This window comes from Calonectris borealis, chromosome 11 (genome assembly GCF_964195595.1).
Source record: "Calonectris borealis chromosome 11, bCalBor7.hap1.2, whole genome shotgun sequence".
NCBI classification, from domain to species: domain Eukaryota; kingdom Metazoa; phylum Chordata; class Aves; order Procellariiformes; family Procellariidae; genus Calonectris; species Calonectris borealis.
In genome coordinates, this window is record NC_134322.1 from 1,844,063 (window position 1) to 1,858,986 (window position 14,924).

General features: G+C 55.5%; 1 protein-coding gene across 1 annotated transcript in view; it reads left to right on the forward strand.

Moving 5' to 3' along the window:
• Positions 1-14,924, forward strand: part of ITGA11 (integrin subunit alpha 11) — a 44,388-nt gene that overhangs the window by 28,094 nt on the left and 1,370 nt on the right. Inside the window, exons 14-29 of the mRNA XM_075159555.1 lie at positions 252-392; positions 1,086-1,292; positions 1,764-1,894; positions 2,571-2,737; positions 4,078-4,220; positions 5,347-5,457; positions 5,662-5,747; positions 7,087-7,294; positions 8,976-9,074; positions 10,423-10,499; positions 11,216-11,305; positions 12,605-12,695; positions 12,835-12,948; positions 13,736-13,822; positions 14,068-14,178; positions 14,595-14,690. Of these exons, the coding sequence (XP_075015656.1) occupies positions 252-392; positions 1,086-1,292; positions 1,764-1,894; positions 2,571-2,737; positions 4,078-4,220; positions 5,347-5,457; positions 5,662-5,747; positions 7,087-7,294; positions 8,976-9,074; positions 10,423-10,499; positions 11,216-11,305; positions 12,605-12,695; positions 12,835-12,948; positions 13,736-13,822; positions 14,068-14,178; positions 14,595-14,690 (1,959 nt within the window). The remainder of the gene's footprint in view (positions 1-251; positions 393-1,085; positions 1,293-1,763; positions 1,895-2,570; positions 2,738-4,077; positions 4,221-5,346; positions 5,458-5,661; positions 5,748-7,086; positions 7,295-8,975; positions 9,075-10,422; positions 10,500-11,215; positions 11,306-12,604; positions 12,696-12,834; positions 12,949-13,735; positions 13,823-14,067; positions 14,179-14,594; positions 14,691-14,924) is intronic.

Genomic DNA, 14,924 nt, shown 5'->3' on the forward strand with positions numbered 1-14,924 from the left:
CCACCTGGCACGCATGCTCCTCCATAAATCCGCCCCCTTCATTTTGCAAATTGTTCTGTTTAAATGGCTCAGCAGTGTAATGCATCCACGGGCAGCTGGGGATGCCCTGGCTGTCGCTGCACCTGCAGCTCCAAACCGCGCGCCTGTAGCAGGAATGGGGCTCGGAATGTCCCCGCGGTCCCCGCCGGGGAGGGTGGCAGTGCCCTGCATGCCGGGAGCGTTGCTCCCATCCCCTCCTCTGTCTCCTCCAGATCGGCTCCTACTACGGCAGCGAGATCAACTCCCTCGACGTCAACGGCGACGGCGTCACCGACGTTTTGCTGGTGGGAGCCCCCATGTACTTCAGCGAGGGCAGGGAGAGGGGGAAGGTCTACGTCTACGCGCTGCGGGAGGTACGTGGCAGCACCGCGGGGCGAGCCGGGGGTGCTGCAGGGGCCGGGGCGTTTGGGCGCTAGCACGGGAAGTGTGTCCCCTCGTGTCACCTCCCCGGGGTGGCTCCGGGCTGCGCACACCCGGCAGCTTCCGTCAGACATCCCAGGGCCCGGCAGCCCGGTCCAAAGGCAACAGAGCTTGGCAGCGCCTCGCTGTTGCGGCTGCTGTGAGACTCGAGGAGGATTTGTCTGTTTTCCTTGTCTATAAACAGTCCCAGGGGGTTTGCTCGCTGCCAGCGAAGGGAGTCCAGCCTGTGCTGGAGCAAAGCCGCCTCGTCTCAAGGCTTCGCTGCTCCCGGCCGGGCAAGCTTCCCGGCCCCGAGGAGGTGATGCACGGGGTGCAAGGTGGGGTCTTTGCAACATGGGTGTCTCTCTGGAGAAACAGTCTCCGTCCACTTTGCATCCCCCAAAACCATTCCCTCCAAGGGCACCCTCCTGCCTGGGGGCTGGGCCAGGCATGGGGTTGTGGGGAGCAGCAAGGTCGGTCCCTCCACCATCGCTTCAGGGCCCCAGGAGGGCTCTCACCTCCTTCCATAAAGAAATTGCTCGCACACTGCATCTTGTTTCCTTGCCTTTGAGGTTTTTCTCCTCTTGCCACGCTTGCTGCTGATGTTTTTTGGGTTTTTTTTTGCCTTTTCTCTTTGGCTGGCCCAGCAGAACCGCTTCGTTTCCAGTGGTGCCCTCATCGATCTGCAGAGCTACCAGAACTCCCGCTTCGGCTCCTGCATTGCCGCTGTGCCCGACCTCAACCAGGACTCCTACAACGACCTTGTCGTTGGGGCACCTTTGGAAGACGAGCACCAAGGAGCTATATACATCTTCCTCGGCTTCGAAGAGACCGTCCTGAAGAAGTACAAGCAGGTACGGCTCCCGGGTGCTTCGGTTGTCCTCGTCCTTCGTCAGAATAAATGTCATTTGTGCCCATTTTAAGGACTGATAGAGCACAATAAATTCACACGCAGTATTGCATTGTTAATTATTATTGCCAGATATTTTCTCTTGTGAGGGGCCCAAGACAAAGCAAACATAGGGTATGGAAAGCATGCTTGAAATTAGGGGCAATGCTTAGCACTCGGTGCAACGGATTGCTAGAGCTAAAATATTTCTCACACCTGTGAGAAATAGTAAATATGCAGAATAATTTCAGCAGAAATCTCTGCATGGTGTCTCCAAAGAGAAACTGCTCTCATTCCCCCGAAAATTATGTTTGCTGCACTCGCTTGGAAAGGGGCACCTTCAGTAGCGTGGTGGAGGTCGGCATGGCAAACCCCTCCTTCGCAGGCAGGGATGCTCCTGCTGGGAACCAGGCTGGATTCTCCCTTTGCTTTTCAGCGGATAGCAGCTGCGGACCTCGTGCCAGGCCTGATGTATTTTGGATGCAGCATCCACGGACAGTTGGACCTGAACGAAGACGGGCTCGTAGACTTGGCCGTCGGCTCTCTGGGGAACGCCGTGCTGTTGTGGTTAGCTGTGTCTCGTTTGGCACTCTCCTCTGCCTGAAGCTCATTGCAATATGCTGACGTTTTTTGGGGGAAAACTGATCTCCCAACAATCTGACCCATCTTTCCACAATAACGACCCCCTGTCCGGCGGGATTTCAGGGCCGTTGGGCCCTAGAAGGACGTCAGAGTTGGTTTTGCATTGAACTTCATCATTAGTTCCCCAGGACTTTCAAACCAGCTAATTGATTTGTGGTGATTTGCCACAGGCTCTCTCTGTTCTTATTTAATAAGAACAATTCAATATTTTCAAATATTGATTAATGTTTGGAAAGTCCCTTGAAGCTGTTAGGATGGAGGGTAGCTGTGCCCGGCAGAGATGGACCACGCTGGGGTCTGCCTTGGAAAGTGCTATCTGCATGCAAGGGGCCTAATCCTGCCCTTGGTGTTGAGCTACTTGACTGGCATAAGCAGGAGGCAAATATGTGCAGGAGATTTTATTCTGCAAATAACTATATAGATGAGCTGAGAGTAGATCAGCATGCCGTGGTGGCCTTTGGTCTTCCTCAGCACCTTCCTGATCTTGAGAAAATGGGTGAAAAGGGTGAATCGGGAGGGGTGGGACAGTTTTGGAGGCTGCTGCAGATGTCTGGGGTATCCTGTGCCCCAGCACATCTCCCGACCCTTCCTCGCCCCGCAGGTCCCGCAGCGTGGTCCAGATCAACGCCAGCATCCGCTTCGAGCCCTCCAAAATCAACATCTTCACCAAGGACTGCAAGCGGAACGGGAAGGATGCCACCTGCATGTCAGCCTTCATCTGCTTCACCGCCGTCTTCCTCTCGGCTCACTTCCAGACGGCCAGCGTGGGTAAGCGGCACGGCTGCTCGCGCGAAAAAAACCCCGATTTGTGCGTTGTTCAGGTCTCCAGCCCTGAGGGACCACCCGGCTTCTGCCAAGGGAAACCATGCAGGAGCTTGGCATGTCTGGAGGAGTGCACGTTGTCATCTGCCACATCCCTTTTTACCCACAAATCTGTCCCTATCCTGGCTGATGCAGCAGGCACGGTGGCTCTGCCATTAAGCAGTGCCGAGAAACACCCCAAGGATAAAACCTCACGCGTGTTTAACCTCTTCTCTCCCCTACGCCCCGGGGCCAAGCTCTCCCGCAGCTCGTCTTGCCATGGTACATGTGATGGGGATGTCACCACCACCCCACCGGCCAGCGGGACAGGAGAGGGCGTGCCCGGACCATGTCCCGCAGAACCCATCCATCCTCCCCGCTGCAGCGGCAGGACGCATCTGCCGACCATATGTGCATGTTTCCCTAATATTCCAGGGAACCTCTGTGAAGTTATTGGCCAGCGCTGCTATTAAAGCCTCGCATGTTGCTGTGACCCCGCGTCTGCCCGGCGGATGCCCGTGACTCAGCTGGAGCGGGGGGAAGCGGTAGCGGCTCGGCTCCCTGCAACCCGGCAGCAAACGCTGTCAAAGGAAAATCAGGTCCCGAGCAAAGCCAAAGGAAAAACTCCCATCCCCTAGAGCAGGAATTTTGATTTGTGTATCAAATCCAGTGTTCTCCTCCTCTCTGCTATAATTGTGGAGCTTGCAGGACAAAAAACTGAGTGGGGTTTTCTTTATTTATTTACTTTTATACTTATTTCTACCCAGAAGTCCCCCCCGCGGATGGTGTGTGCTGGGGGCTGACTCTTTGCTTTCTTGCACGTTTTGCATCGCATTGGTGTAGTGGGTGCAAATCCCCTCCTGCTCGGCACCGGGCTGGGGACCTTCGGTTTCTTTTTGACAGCACTGCAGGAAGCAAATGATCTCCAGTAAAGCATCTAGGAGAGGAGGGTGCTCCAGGGTACAGTACCTCCAGAACTGGTACAGGCCAGCACGTGAATATATATGAGGCAGATGGTTATATATCCTGCACAGGTTTTACTCGGTGTCTTGTAGTAATGCATTTTTCAAAAGTTCCTCATTTGACCTGGAGAGCGGATGCTTTGCCCAAAAGAAATGTCTGTTAGAAACAGGTAACAATAACTATAACCTGATTTTCCCAATTCTCCCGTAGCGCGCTCCCTGCCACCCTCCTCCCAGCGGGGCAATAGGGCTTTGAGTGCACAAAAGCCCATTTTCTGAGCCGGTGTTGCTATATAGCGAGCGTCACCCCGGGGAGAAGCCCTGATGGCCCTGCTCTCCTTCCAGCGCTGCGGTACAATGCCACCATCGACGAGCGCAGGTACACGCCGCGGGCTTACCTGGACGAGAGCGGAGAGCGGCACGCGCAGAAGGGGCTGGTGCTGCTCGCCGGGCAGGAGCACTGCGACAGGCTCCAGTTCCACGTCTTGGTGAGTGTGAAGGAGGACAAGGCTGGGGTCTCCTTCTCTGCCAGCCCCGGGGGAGAGCAAAGCTGCTCTCCACCTCGTGCAAAACAGCGACGTGCCAGGACGTGGTCGGAGGAGCCTCGATGGCTTCATGGGGCTGGAAGTGAGCCTCATCCCCCAGCCCGGATTTCTTCACGCCGGGTTTGATGTGGTCAGGGATGGAGCTGCCGGCGCGCGGCAGCTGCTGGATCCCCAAGCGCTGACTTCATTGCAGCCCCAGCTTGCACTGTGCTCCTTTCCACGAGCCGCTAGCCGTGCCCTTGGGGAGGGCGTGCACTCCTGACGCCCGGGTCAGGCTGGTCCTCCTGCTCCAAAATCTGTGAAAGTTCTTTTTTTTCCATTGGGAACTAAATGCCTCCGTGCCAGTCCCCGGTGCTCTCACCCTCTGCACCCCTCTGGCCATCAGGGTCCCCCTCCCCGGGTGCAGGAGCCAGCGAAACCCTCTGCATTGCTCGTAGGGAACAGCTGATGCACAAACCTGGCCAAAATCAAACATTCCCAGTGAATGATGAGAATATTGCAGAGGCCAGGGAGGGCCGAGCTGCCAGACTGGCCCGGCCCCAAGCCCCGGCCTGAACCGCCGTGAACTTCTGGGAAATTCGAGTCTGGAGCTCGAGACGGAGCTTGTGATTTAGCCCAAGAAGCATCTCACTTCAGAGCATCTAACTGCATCCCGTGCGGCTGCCGCAATGCATGGGAAGAGCTCATAGAGCTGCAGGAAAGGTGCAGCTTCCCTACCGGCCAGACGAGCCCCAGGTAAGGGTTGCAGGACAGCGCTGTCCCCCCTGGGAGCCTGGCTCAGGGTCAGTCTCCCCGGAGCACCCATCTTTTGGAGCCAGCGTCTCCAGGGTGAAGCATTTCCCGCACCGTCAGATGGGTGTTGAGTAGCACCGCTGAGCTCGGGTTGCCCCTCTCCCTAGGTAAGGGTTAGCTGGAGAGACAGGATGATTACACACCTACTAGATTGCAAAGCTTTTATTTCATAAAATAATCACACGTGCCTGTAGTTCTGCCTTCCCTTGCTCTCTGATGCTGCCCCGCCACAAGCAGGAGCCCTGTCCTTCTCAGCGATGCTTTCTGTCCACCGCAGGACACAGCTGACTATGTGAAGCCGGTGACGTTCTCCATCGACTACGAGCTGGAGCACCCCGAGAACGGCCCCATGCTGGACGACGGCTGGGCCACCTCGCTCAAAGTCTCGGTAGGTAGCAGCACCGACCTCCCGGGGTGCCTTTTATCAGGCACTCGGTCAGCAGATTTATCTCTGGATGTAACATTTGCTTCTTCGTCTCGGGGCTGTAATCCCTGGTCAGGGATAGCCTGGGGTCACCGGCGGTGTCCCTTCTCCTTGGAGTACGACCTGGGGCTCAAAGCATCACTGAGCTGCTCTTGTCATCCCTCCCAGGTCCCTTTCTGGAACGGATGCAATGAGGATGAGCACTGCGTCCCTGATCTGGTCCTGGATGCCAGAAGCGATGTGCCCAGTGCCATGTGAGTAGGTTTCTCAGAGCATCCTCCCAACCAGTATCACAAACTGGAGGGGACTCCAAAACCCAGTCCCAACCCATGCTCCACGGATTCAGGCATCGCAGCTGGTCCTTCATCCAGCACCACCACGAGGTGCTCCTCGGCACCTCCGCTCGCCGCGGGTCTCTGAGCCTCTGCCTGCTCCCTGCCTGGAATGAATCGGTGGTTTTTTAGGGAATCCACAAAACAACTAATATTTGATGCCATGGTGATGAGCCCCAGGGAGACAAATCAGTAAATAACAGGGGGGAATAAATACAAGGCTGGCATTACCCACTTGGCAATTACAGGCTTGACTCACGCAGCAGAAATAATTATACGTTACATGCGATCACTTTGAGTGCTTTTAAAGGTTATCTAGGAGCACAGGAGCCTGAACCTCCACCTCCTGTCAACGGCAGTGGGCTCTGGACCAAGGTCACGGCCAGCGCTGCTACCTGGGGATTACTTGTATCCCGTAATTCAGCATTTATTGCTCTCTCTCTCCTATAAAGCTCTTGGTCCTGAGGCTGCGACCCAAGGCATGACCGGTCCTGGCTGGGCTGCGCTGCGGGAGGTTGAAGGGAGCTGTAGGTAGGGGATTATTTATGGATCTTAGTGGCTGGAGTCCTACAAATAATCACGGGCAGACGCCATGGTCTACCAGGGTGCCAGACCTCTAGTCCAGTTCCTCCTGAAGCCTGTGGAGCTTTCCCAACGGCATCAGCAAGCACCGGATCGTGCCCTGCAAGAGCAGCCGATGGGGAGGTGATTTCTGCTGAGAAAAGCGCCTTTGAGGTGACTTGCTGGAATAGAGCTCTTCCTTCAAACCGGCGCCCTGGCTGCCCCACCGTTCGAGGCAGAAAGTGGCTCTGAAGGTCCTACATTTTCCTTTCCTTTTTTATTTTGCATAAAGAAAATAAATGCCCGAACACCCGTCCAGTCTGTAAAAGCAGATGCTGCCATTGCAGAGTTTGTGCCACTAAACTTAGCGGGAGGTAGATTGCAGCCAGGCTGAAAGTAAATGCCAGCTTTACCCTTTGCTAATGGTATGGGATCTATTTTTTTCCTTACATCCCAGCTGTATTAAGAGCTCCTAACTGGGTTTGATAAAGCTAGGCACCGTTAGCCAAAAAATCCCAAGCAAAATGATGGTCCATGGAGGAATTTGCGATTCCTCTTCCCATAGCAGCGCGGCACGACCGAGGGAGAGCAGGGATTTCCTTGCACTATCCCACGCCCCGTGCAGATGAAATTCCCGGGGCTAGGTCTTGGCGCGGTGCTGCAGGCAGCCCTTGCCTTCACCGCTGCCCGCCTCTTGCAGGGAGTACTGCCGGCGGGCTCTGCGGAGGGCACCGCCGGACTGCTCCGACTTCAGCCTCTCCTTCGACGCCTCCGTCTTCGTCATCGAGAGCAGCAGGAGGAGGGTGGCCGTGGAGGCGGCGCTGGAGAACCGAGGCGAAAACGCCTACAGCACGGTCCTCAACATCTCCTTCTCCAGAAACCTGCAGTTCGCCAGCTTGATCCCCAAGGTGAGGCTGCCAGGGGAGGTCCAGGGCTTTCCAGAGGCGCTTCTAATCCCGGCCGGATGAGAAAGCCGTGTCCTAAACCAGAGCCCAAAATTGTCTCTATCCCTCATAAATCAGACATGTTTATGGGCTTAGTTTCTAAGCACTTACAGCCCTTTCAGCTCTTTATTTTGGAAATACAAAAATGTTTGAATTTTAAGAGCTTGAAAGAAGGTCAAATGCAGATGAAATTATTTCCCTCTTTATTTTTCTACTCCAATAGTTTAAAAATACTTGCTGCACATGGCCAAGTTCCCGTCAGGGATGAATTTTTGCAGCTGAGATATAACTCCTGGAAGTATGGGCTGATAACGGGAACGTGACCACAGCTCAGCATCGAGCCGGGCAATGCCACTTCTCTCTGGCTGTCCCCTGGAGACATCCCACTCCCACCCTCCCCAATATTTCACCCCACCACTCACTCGGTCTTGGTGCGACTCCTCCCTTTTCCCAGCGAGGCTGGGAAATATGCTGATGCTGCTGAGCCCTCCTCATCCCCCCAATGACTTCATACCCGCCCGCAGATCCCATGTCCTGCCTTTGTTTTTCTACAAGCCGTGCCAAGGGAAAATTGTGGGACACGTTGCCCACAAAATAGGAAAAATGCATTTTCTGAGAGATTACTCCAAATGAAGTGAGGGGGAAAAACCCTACAATGCTCGGTTACAGAAAGCACCATGCAGCGGTGGTTGCAGGAAATATTTGTAGCTGGTTATAGAAGCATCCCTGCTAACGGGTTCCTGACTGCTGCTCCTTATAAATAATTGCCAACTGGAGGGGATGGATGTTTGTGTCAGAGGCTGTAGAGAGACCCAAATAAAAAGTAGCTGTGGCCCCAGAAAGTCCACAATCTCAGCAGATGAGTGGGAGAAAGCTCCGGGCCATTGCTAACGGCTGTCAAGGCATTTTCCCTGCAGCTGGTGCTGGGATGTTTCAGCTCCTGGGTAGGATTTGTCCGGTGGCGGCAGCTCGAACCGAGACCCTTGCGGGGTCTAACACAGGGCCAAAAACTGGAATAGCTCATCGTCTCGTGGTGGGGACGGACACCTGCATACAACCAGGTTACAACCTCTTGTAGGGTTGCTACAGCTTGGCAGCGGAGGAGGCAGAGCAGGGTCGGTGTCCTGTCCCACCCCAGCCTGTGCTTGGGCTTTGCGATGGGCAGGAGCTTCCCCAGCCTGGCTGGTGAGCTGGAAGGTGGTCAAGCAGCAGGAACGTAACTGTTGAGACGAGGAAATTAAATATTACTGTTTAGCTGATGGCCATGCAAAATAATAGCTCAGGTTATTTCTTGATGTTTCCCTGTGACTCCTCATCACAGAAAAATATTCTTCTTCCCAATTATAGTGCCAAGAATAATCGGGTTCATTCATTCACCGCTGTAGTTGAATTTCTAAAAGGGTTTAAATCAGAAAGCTGGAAGCCACTTGCTAGAAATGCCCCTTTCCAGGAATGGCCCTAGAAATCCAGCTGCACGGGAAGGATCCCCAGCCTGCAGCAAGCAGCGGGGTTGGTTGGTTGGCTTGGATTTTTTCCCAAAAGTTAAAGCCTGTTTTGAGCCCCGTGGGTGTGTTTGCTGCTTTCATAAAGAGGCAGATCGTGGGGCTCGTGCCCGGTGTCACGGACATGTCACATCCCATTTTAGGACGACTCAGACATCAACATCGACTGCATGACTGAAGACAAGAACCCCAACAAGAAAGTGTGCAACGTGAGCTACCCGTTTTTCCGAGCCAAGGCCAAGGTAAAGCTATTCCCTCCCGCCCGTGGGACGGGAACCCTCTGCCCCCGGCACGGCCGCAGGGCCACATCCATCCATCTTTGGGCTGGGCGGCTTTGAGCGGGATTTTTAAAGATAAACATTTGGTTTCTTCCCTTTCTCTGCCCATTGCTGGTGTTTGAAAGGTGCGGTAGGGGAGCCGGGATGGTTAGGACCCTGCCTTGATGCTAGGAGAGCACCAAAATCAAACGCAGCTCCTCCGAGTCAAAGAATTTGACTCCGGTGCTTTGGAGCAATTTAATGTTGGCTTCAAACCACTGACAGCAACTTGCCCGATCTCCTCCCTCGCAGGGGGAGGCACCCTGTCCGGCCTGAGAGGTTTTCCTTGCTCTGAACACCCACGGTCCGTCCGGACCCTCCTCCGAGCCTGCCCAAGCCCCCTCGGGCTGGTGGCATCCTCCGAACCGCAGCTCACAGCGGTTCCCAGCACTGGGCGTGTAAGCCCCGGTCCAGCGAGCACCGTTTTTTTTATGCCATAAACCTTACACGCAGCATTAGGGTGGGGAAGGAAAAGCGAGGAGATGCCGCGCTCTGCAGTCACCGGGGCTCCGTGTGAAATCCCACCTGCCCCTGGGAAAAGGGGCCAATGCAAGCGGGGTCTAAAGATAAAATCTTTCCAACTGCCGGATCCGTCTGAAGCCTTTCCTTGTCCGAAGCCTGATAATGACGGATGAGCTCCAGGCACCTCGCTAGGCTTTAAAGCTCCCAAAAAAGCCCTCTCAGATGCCTGTGGCCGTACACGAGAGTGCAGCAGCCCGGCTCCCCATGACCTACGGGGGCTGAGAATGCATCTGCGTGGCATCAGGTAGTCCAGGTCCTGCCAAAACAAAGACAAGCTGGAAATGGAAATTTGGCCCGAGAGCAGCAGGAGCTTTAATATTATACTCAGCTGTGCAGTCCCAGACAGTTTGAGGTCATTGCCACAGCTCTTGCAGATGTGACATTTATCACATTTTATTGTTGTTGGCCTCTCTCCGCTGCCTTCCCCCGCCAGCCGACCCCGTGCCGCAGATGGGAGTGAGCGGCCTCTCGCTGCAGGTCCCCCGGAGGGTTTCTGTTCCAAAGGGGGGCTGCTTGCTTCTCCAATCTCAGAGTAAAAAATGCAGTGTACGGGGCTGAGAGCAAATCCTGCATATCCCCAGCGCGGCCTCTTCTCTCCCTGGGAAGCCGAGGCTCTGCCCAAAGCCTGGCAACATCTCTCGGTGGGATCGGGGGGATGCTCTCACCCGCAGAGCCCCCGCATCGCTCCTGGCCGGCACTCAGGGGTTTTTTCCCCCTAATGTTTTCTCCAATCTGTTTCCAACCTCCGCAGGTAGCTTTTCGCCTGGATTTTGAATTCAGCAAGTCGACTTTCCTGCAGAGCATGGAGATCTACTTGATCGCCAACAGGTTAATGGTTGCTTTCTCCCTTGCACGTGTTGGCGAGGTCGACGGGACGTTGCCTGCTTCCGTTGGGTTTCCTTCTTCCATAGCCGTAGGTGATGCTGGAGGCTTTACTCGGGGAATAACCAAAGGAAACCTGATTGCCATGGGTTATTACAGAGTGTGCAGCCCTGTATTCACAAACTAGGCTATTTTTATTTATCTATATATTTATATCCATCATTTTTCTGTATATGTGGTGGCTGTGCAGCTGCTGCCAGGCTCTGCGCTGAGCAGAAAGGGGCTCAGCCGCTGCCGCTTTCTGACCCACCTTCACAACGGCAAACGCTCCCAGGAAAAATATCTCCTAACAGCTTTGCAAAATTCTCCCCGCTCACTTGCCCTGCACAGGTAAAGTTTTCTGACAGCCGACTGAAACCTCTGGAGGGTTGTGGGTTTTTTTCATTTTCATCAACTGCGGTGGCAGAGAGCAGCCGAGGATTCGCTCTGCCGGGGCTGCTGCACCGCTTTAAGGCTGCTGGGTGGGAAACCTCTCTCCAAATGATCTACTTTTATGGCCTTGGGCCAATAAAAGTTACAGAATAAAATTGCTTCTCTTTACACTTTGGCCAAAAAGCAAAAGTTCAGCCCTTCCCCACCTGCTTCCTTATGACCCCCCCCAAAAAAAATCAGAGGGGAGCCTGCTCCCACCTCACCCCCCGCTTGCCCCGCTGCTGTTTCAGCGACAGCGAGGAGAAGGAGAGCACCAAGGAGGACAACTTCGCCCACCTGAATTTTCACCTGAAGTACGAAGCCGACCTGCTCTTCACCAGGTGTGTGTTTTGGAAGGGGATGCAGCTTTTGGGGGGACGCGGCTTGCAGGGTGTCCTTCGGGAAAAGCAGTGCTGGCCCCACGGGAGCCGCCTTCAGAGCCCAGTGCAAATTGGGCTTTAATTTGGGGAATTTGGTTTTGGTTTAGAAAAGGGGCTGAAGGAACCATAAAATCACTCTGCAATGATTCCTCGGTGCTGCACATCACGCTCAGGGGGTCCTTATAAAAATCAACAGCAAGAAGCAATGAGGTGCTGTGCTTTCATAATGTTTAAATGCACAAGTCTTATTAAATAGGTGTGAGGGCAATTTTTTTTTTTAAGGGGAAAAAGTGCTTATTGTAGGTAATAATGTTCATAACATGTTACTAGCCAGTGTCTGGGCCAGTAGCCACCCCGCTAAAAATCATCTCAGCAGAAGCTCAGCTGAGGGATGTGCGTGTGGAAGCGTTTGGGCATCAGCAGTAACTAAAGCAGAGCGTCCTTGGCCCAAGGGGAGCAGGGAGCTAAGGCACAGATGATAATTTATTAACCTGATTCTAAGAAAAAACGTGGACCCCAGAAGCACATTCCCTGGCACCGCTTGCTGTAATTCTTAGCAGATTTTTAAGACCTTCAGTCATTTTATTTTTTTTACACTAGAGGCGGTGGGGCACTGAAAATAAAACCACTTTAGTGCTTAGAATTTATGGGGAGCGGGGGGACTCTCAATTTAACAAATATCAGAATGGCCCTTACGGGAGAAGGGAGAACCTGGAGGAAAAGCAACAGCACAAAAAATTCAAATTTGGCCACCTTGGGGGGGGAAAAAGGGGGAATAATTTCAAAGAGTTTTGGGGATTTTGGGCCACACGCCCTCTGTCGTGACACCTGCCAGCGTGGGTCCCATCCCAGGTGCTCCCACGGGCACCTGTCGGATGCTCCTGGCTCCTTTCCCTCCTCTCCGGCTGTGAAACAGAGATGTGATTTACCTCCCCAGATTTATACGTGACATTCAAACCGCCAACCAGGGCCTTGGATGTCTCTGTTATAATAAAAAGGCAAGAAAAAACCTACAAAGAAAGGGAAAATACTGCAGAAGCAGAATAGCGTGAAAATCCCCCGTCTTTTTTGCACGAGGTGGAGCCAGGTGAAGGTTTCCATCCGAAATGGGGCCAGACAGACGGAAAGTCCTCTCCTTGGGGAATCTCCGGAGGGGCTGGGGCAGCCCAGCCCAGTGCTGGGGGCAGCTGGGCATGGAGCTGCTTCGTGCTCTGTTTGCTCCCAGCCCTCCTCGCGACTTGTCCTCCTTCGTCGCGACAGGACGTCGAGCCTGGACTACTACGAAATCAGGTCGAACAGCTCCCTGGAGAGATACGACAGCATCGGCCCCCCCTTTCATTGCACCTTCAAGGTAAGGAGGGGGTTTTAAACCGGCTGAGGGACCCCCCCAGGCGCTGTCCCGGAGGTGGGATGTGCCACGGTCACCCTGCTCGTCCCCATCCCGCGGGACGCCGGCACCCCGGGCACATCTCTGTCCTCTGCCTTCGCAGCTGCAGAACCTGGGCTTCTTCCCTGTGGAGGGGGTGACCATCAAGCTGACCGTCCCCGTGGCCACCCGGGCAGGCAATCGCCTCCTGCTCCTGACCGAATTCGTGGTGGACCAGGTAGGAGGGGGTTTCATCCCCATTAAGCACATGTGGGTCCTTTCTGCAGCAGGGGTGGGGATGGAGACCCCCCACAGCGGGTCACCCCATCCTTTTGCAACCCCCCCCGTGCTCCCATCTGCACGGATGGCCTTGGCTTGTGCCAAGGGCTTCTCCCTTTTGCATTCGCTTGGCTGGAAACATGGAAAATGGTAGTGGCCAAAGGGTTTAGTCCAAATATTTCTCTGAGCTAGACCTGCCTCCGGTATGCACTGAATTCGTGAGGGTCCTGAAAGCATTAGCTGTGCCTGGGGTGAACCGCAGCCTTGAGCAACCACAGAAGTGGTGAGAGGGCTGGGAGAGAGCCCGGGGCCTCCCGAGCCTCCCGCTGCCCGGGCAGCCGGGCGGGACTCGCGTGCCGGCGACGGAAAGAGCCCGGCAGAGGAGTCGGCGTGTTTACGGATGGATTTGGCTTCAATGAGGGCATTTGGTATTGCCAGCTCTGGCAAAGTCCCCGTGTCACCCCAGCGCACGTGGCTGGCGTCCGGGATGGGGGTCCCTGCCAGGCTGATTTTTGCTGGGGGAGAGGCGCAGGCATTAATTAAAACGGGATGCTGGATGACTCTCGAGCCGGGGCGTCCTCCAGCCCCACGCTGCAGCCGTGGCAGCCGCATCCCACAGCCACCCCAGCTCAGCCACCAGCACCAGCAAAGCCCGGGGGGTCCCGGGGTCCCCCCGCTTCCACCAGGATGGGTGCCGCAGGGAGGTGGCCATGGCCATGCTCGGAGCCCATCGGCTTCTCCCGCAGGAGAACACAACCTGCAACATCTGGGGAAACACCACCGACTACCGGAGGACGCCCGCCGAGGAGGACCTCTCCCGCATCCCCCACCTGGTACGTGCCTTCATGGGCCTGATCCTGGCCCGGGGCTGAGCCCTGCCGCCCCAGGCAGCCCCCAAACCAAAGAGAAAGCCCCCGGGATGGGGATGCCCCATGGCCACGGGGGAGGACGGGTGCGTGGCCCCCCTACCAGGGTTTGGATCTCGCTCCCCTCAACGTGTGCCAGGGGAGAAGCCCCGGGGGGGTTTATCCCCTCCTCGGCAGCGATGCTCCCACGCCATAAACTTCTCCCCTTGCAGAACCACAGCAACTCCGACGTCGTTTCCATCGACTGCAATGTGAAATTAGCCCCCAACGAGGAGATGAACTTGCACTTGCGTGGCAATCTGTGGATGAAGTCTCTAAAAGCAGTAAGTCCTCCCAAAGCAGGCACGTGGCTTTTGAGGTGAAATCCCCCAAAGGAGCCCTCGCACCACGAAAACATGGGGTTTTTTTTTCCTCTTCTGCGATGGCCTTCCCTCCCAGGGAGCCTGGGCATGTGTGGGGTGATTTTTGTTTTCAAGTCCTACTTCTTCTATCAGTGTGCGCATCCACCATCCCACACAGCACCTCATCCTGGGGGATTTAATCCGAGCAGGCCTTTTTTTGCTGCAATTTAGCCACTCTCACTACTTGGACTGCATCGTCCTCCCCCACGGCTGCAGCACACAGTATCCCCAGCACGGATGCAAAGTCGTGTTGGGGGAGCAAAACCACAGGGGCCACCGGTCGGGGCGCTGGGTCCTCTCCCACGGCCGGTGCTCACGTCCAGCACCTCTTTGCGCAGCTGAAGTTCAAGTCACTGAAGCTCACCACGAACGCCGCTCTCCAGCGACACTTCGGGAGCCCCTTCATCTTCCGCGAGGAGGACCCCAGCCGCCAGGTAAGCCCCCGGGCAGGACGGTCACACACGGACCCAGCAGCCTTGGGGATGCTGCAATACCCTGCTCTGACCCCAGCGGGAAAAGCCCCGCGGCCGGCAGAAGGGCTGGAGTGACCCGCGCTGGGCACCCACCTCCGCAGAGCCTGGCTGGCTCGGTGCGGCCGTGGTCGGAGCCGGGCAGCTCTGGTCCTGGCACCAGAGCAGGGAAAACCTGAGCCAAAACACTGGTGCATG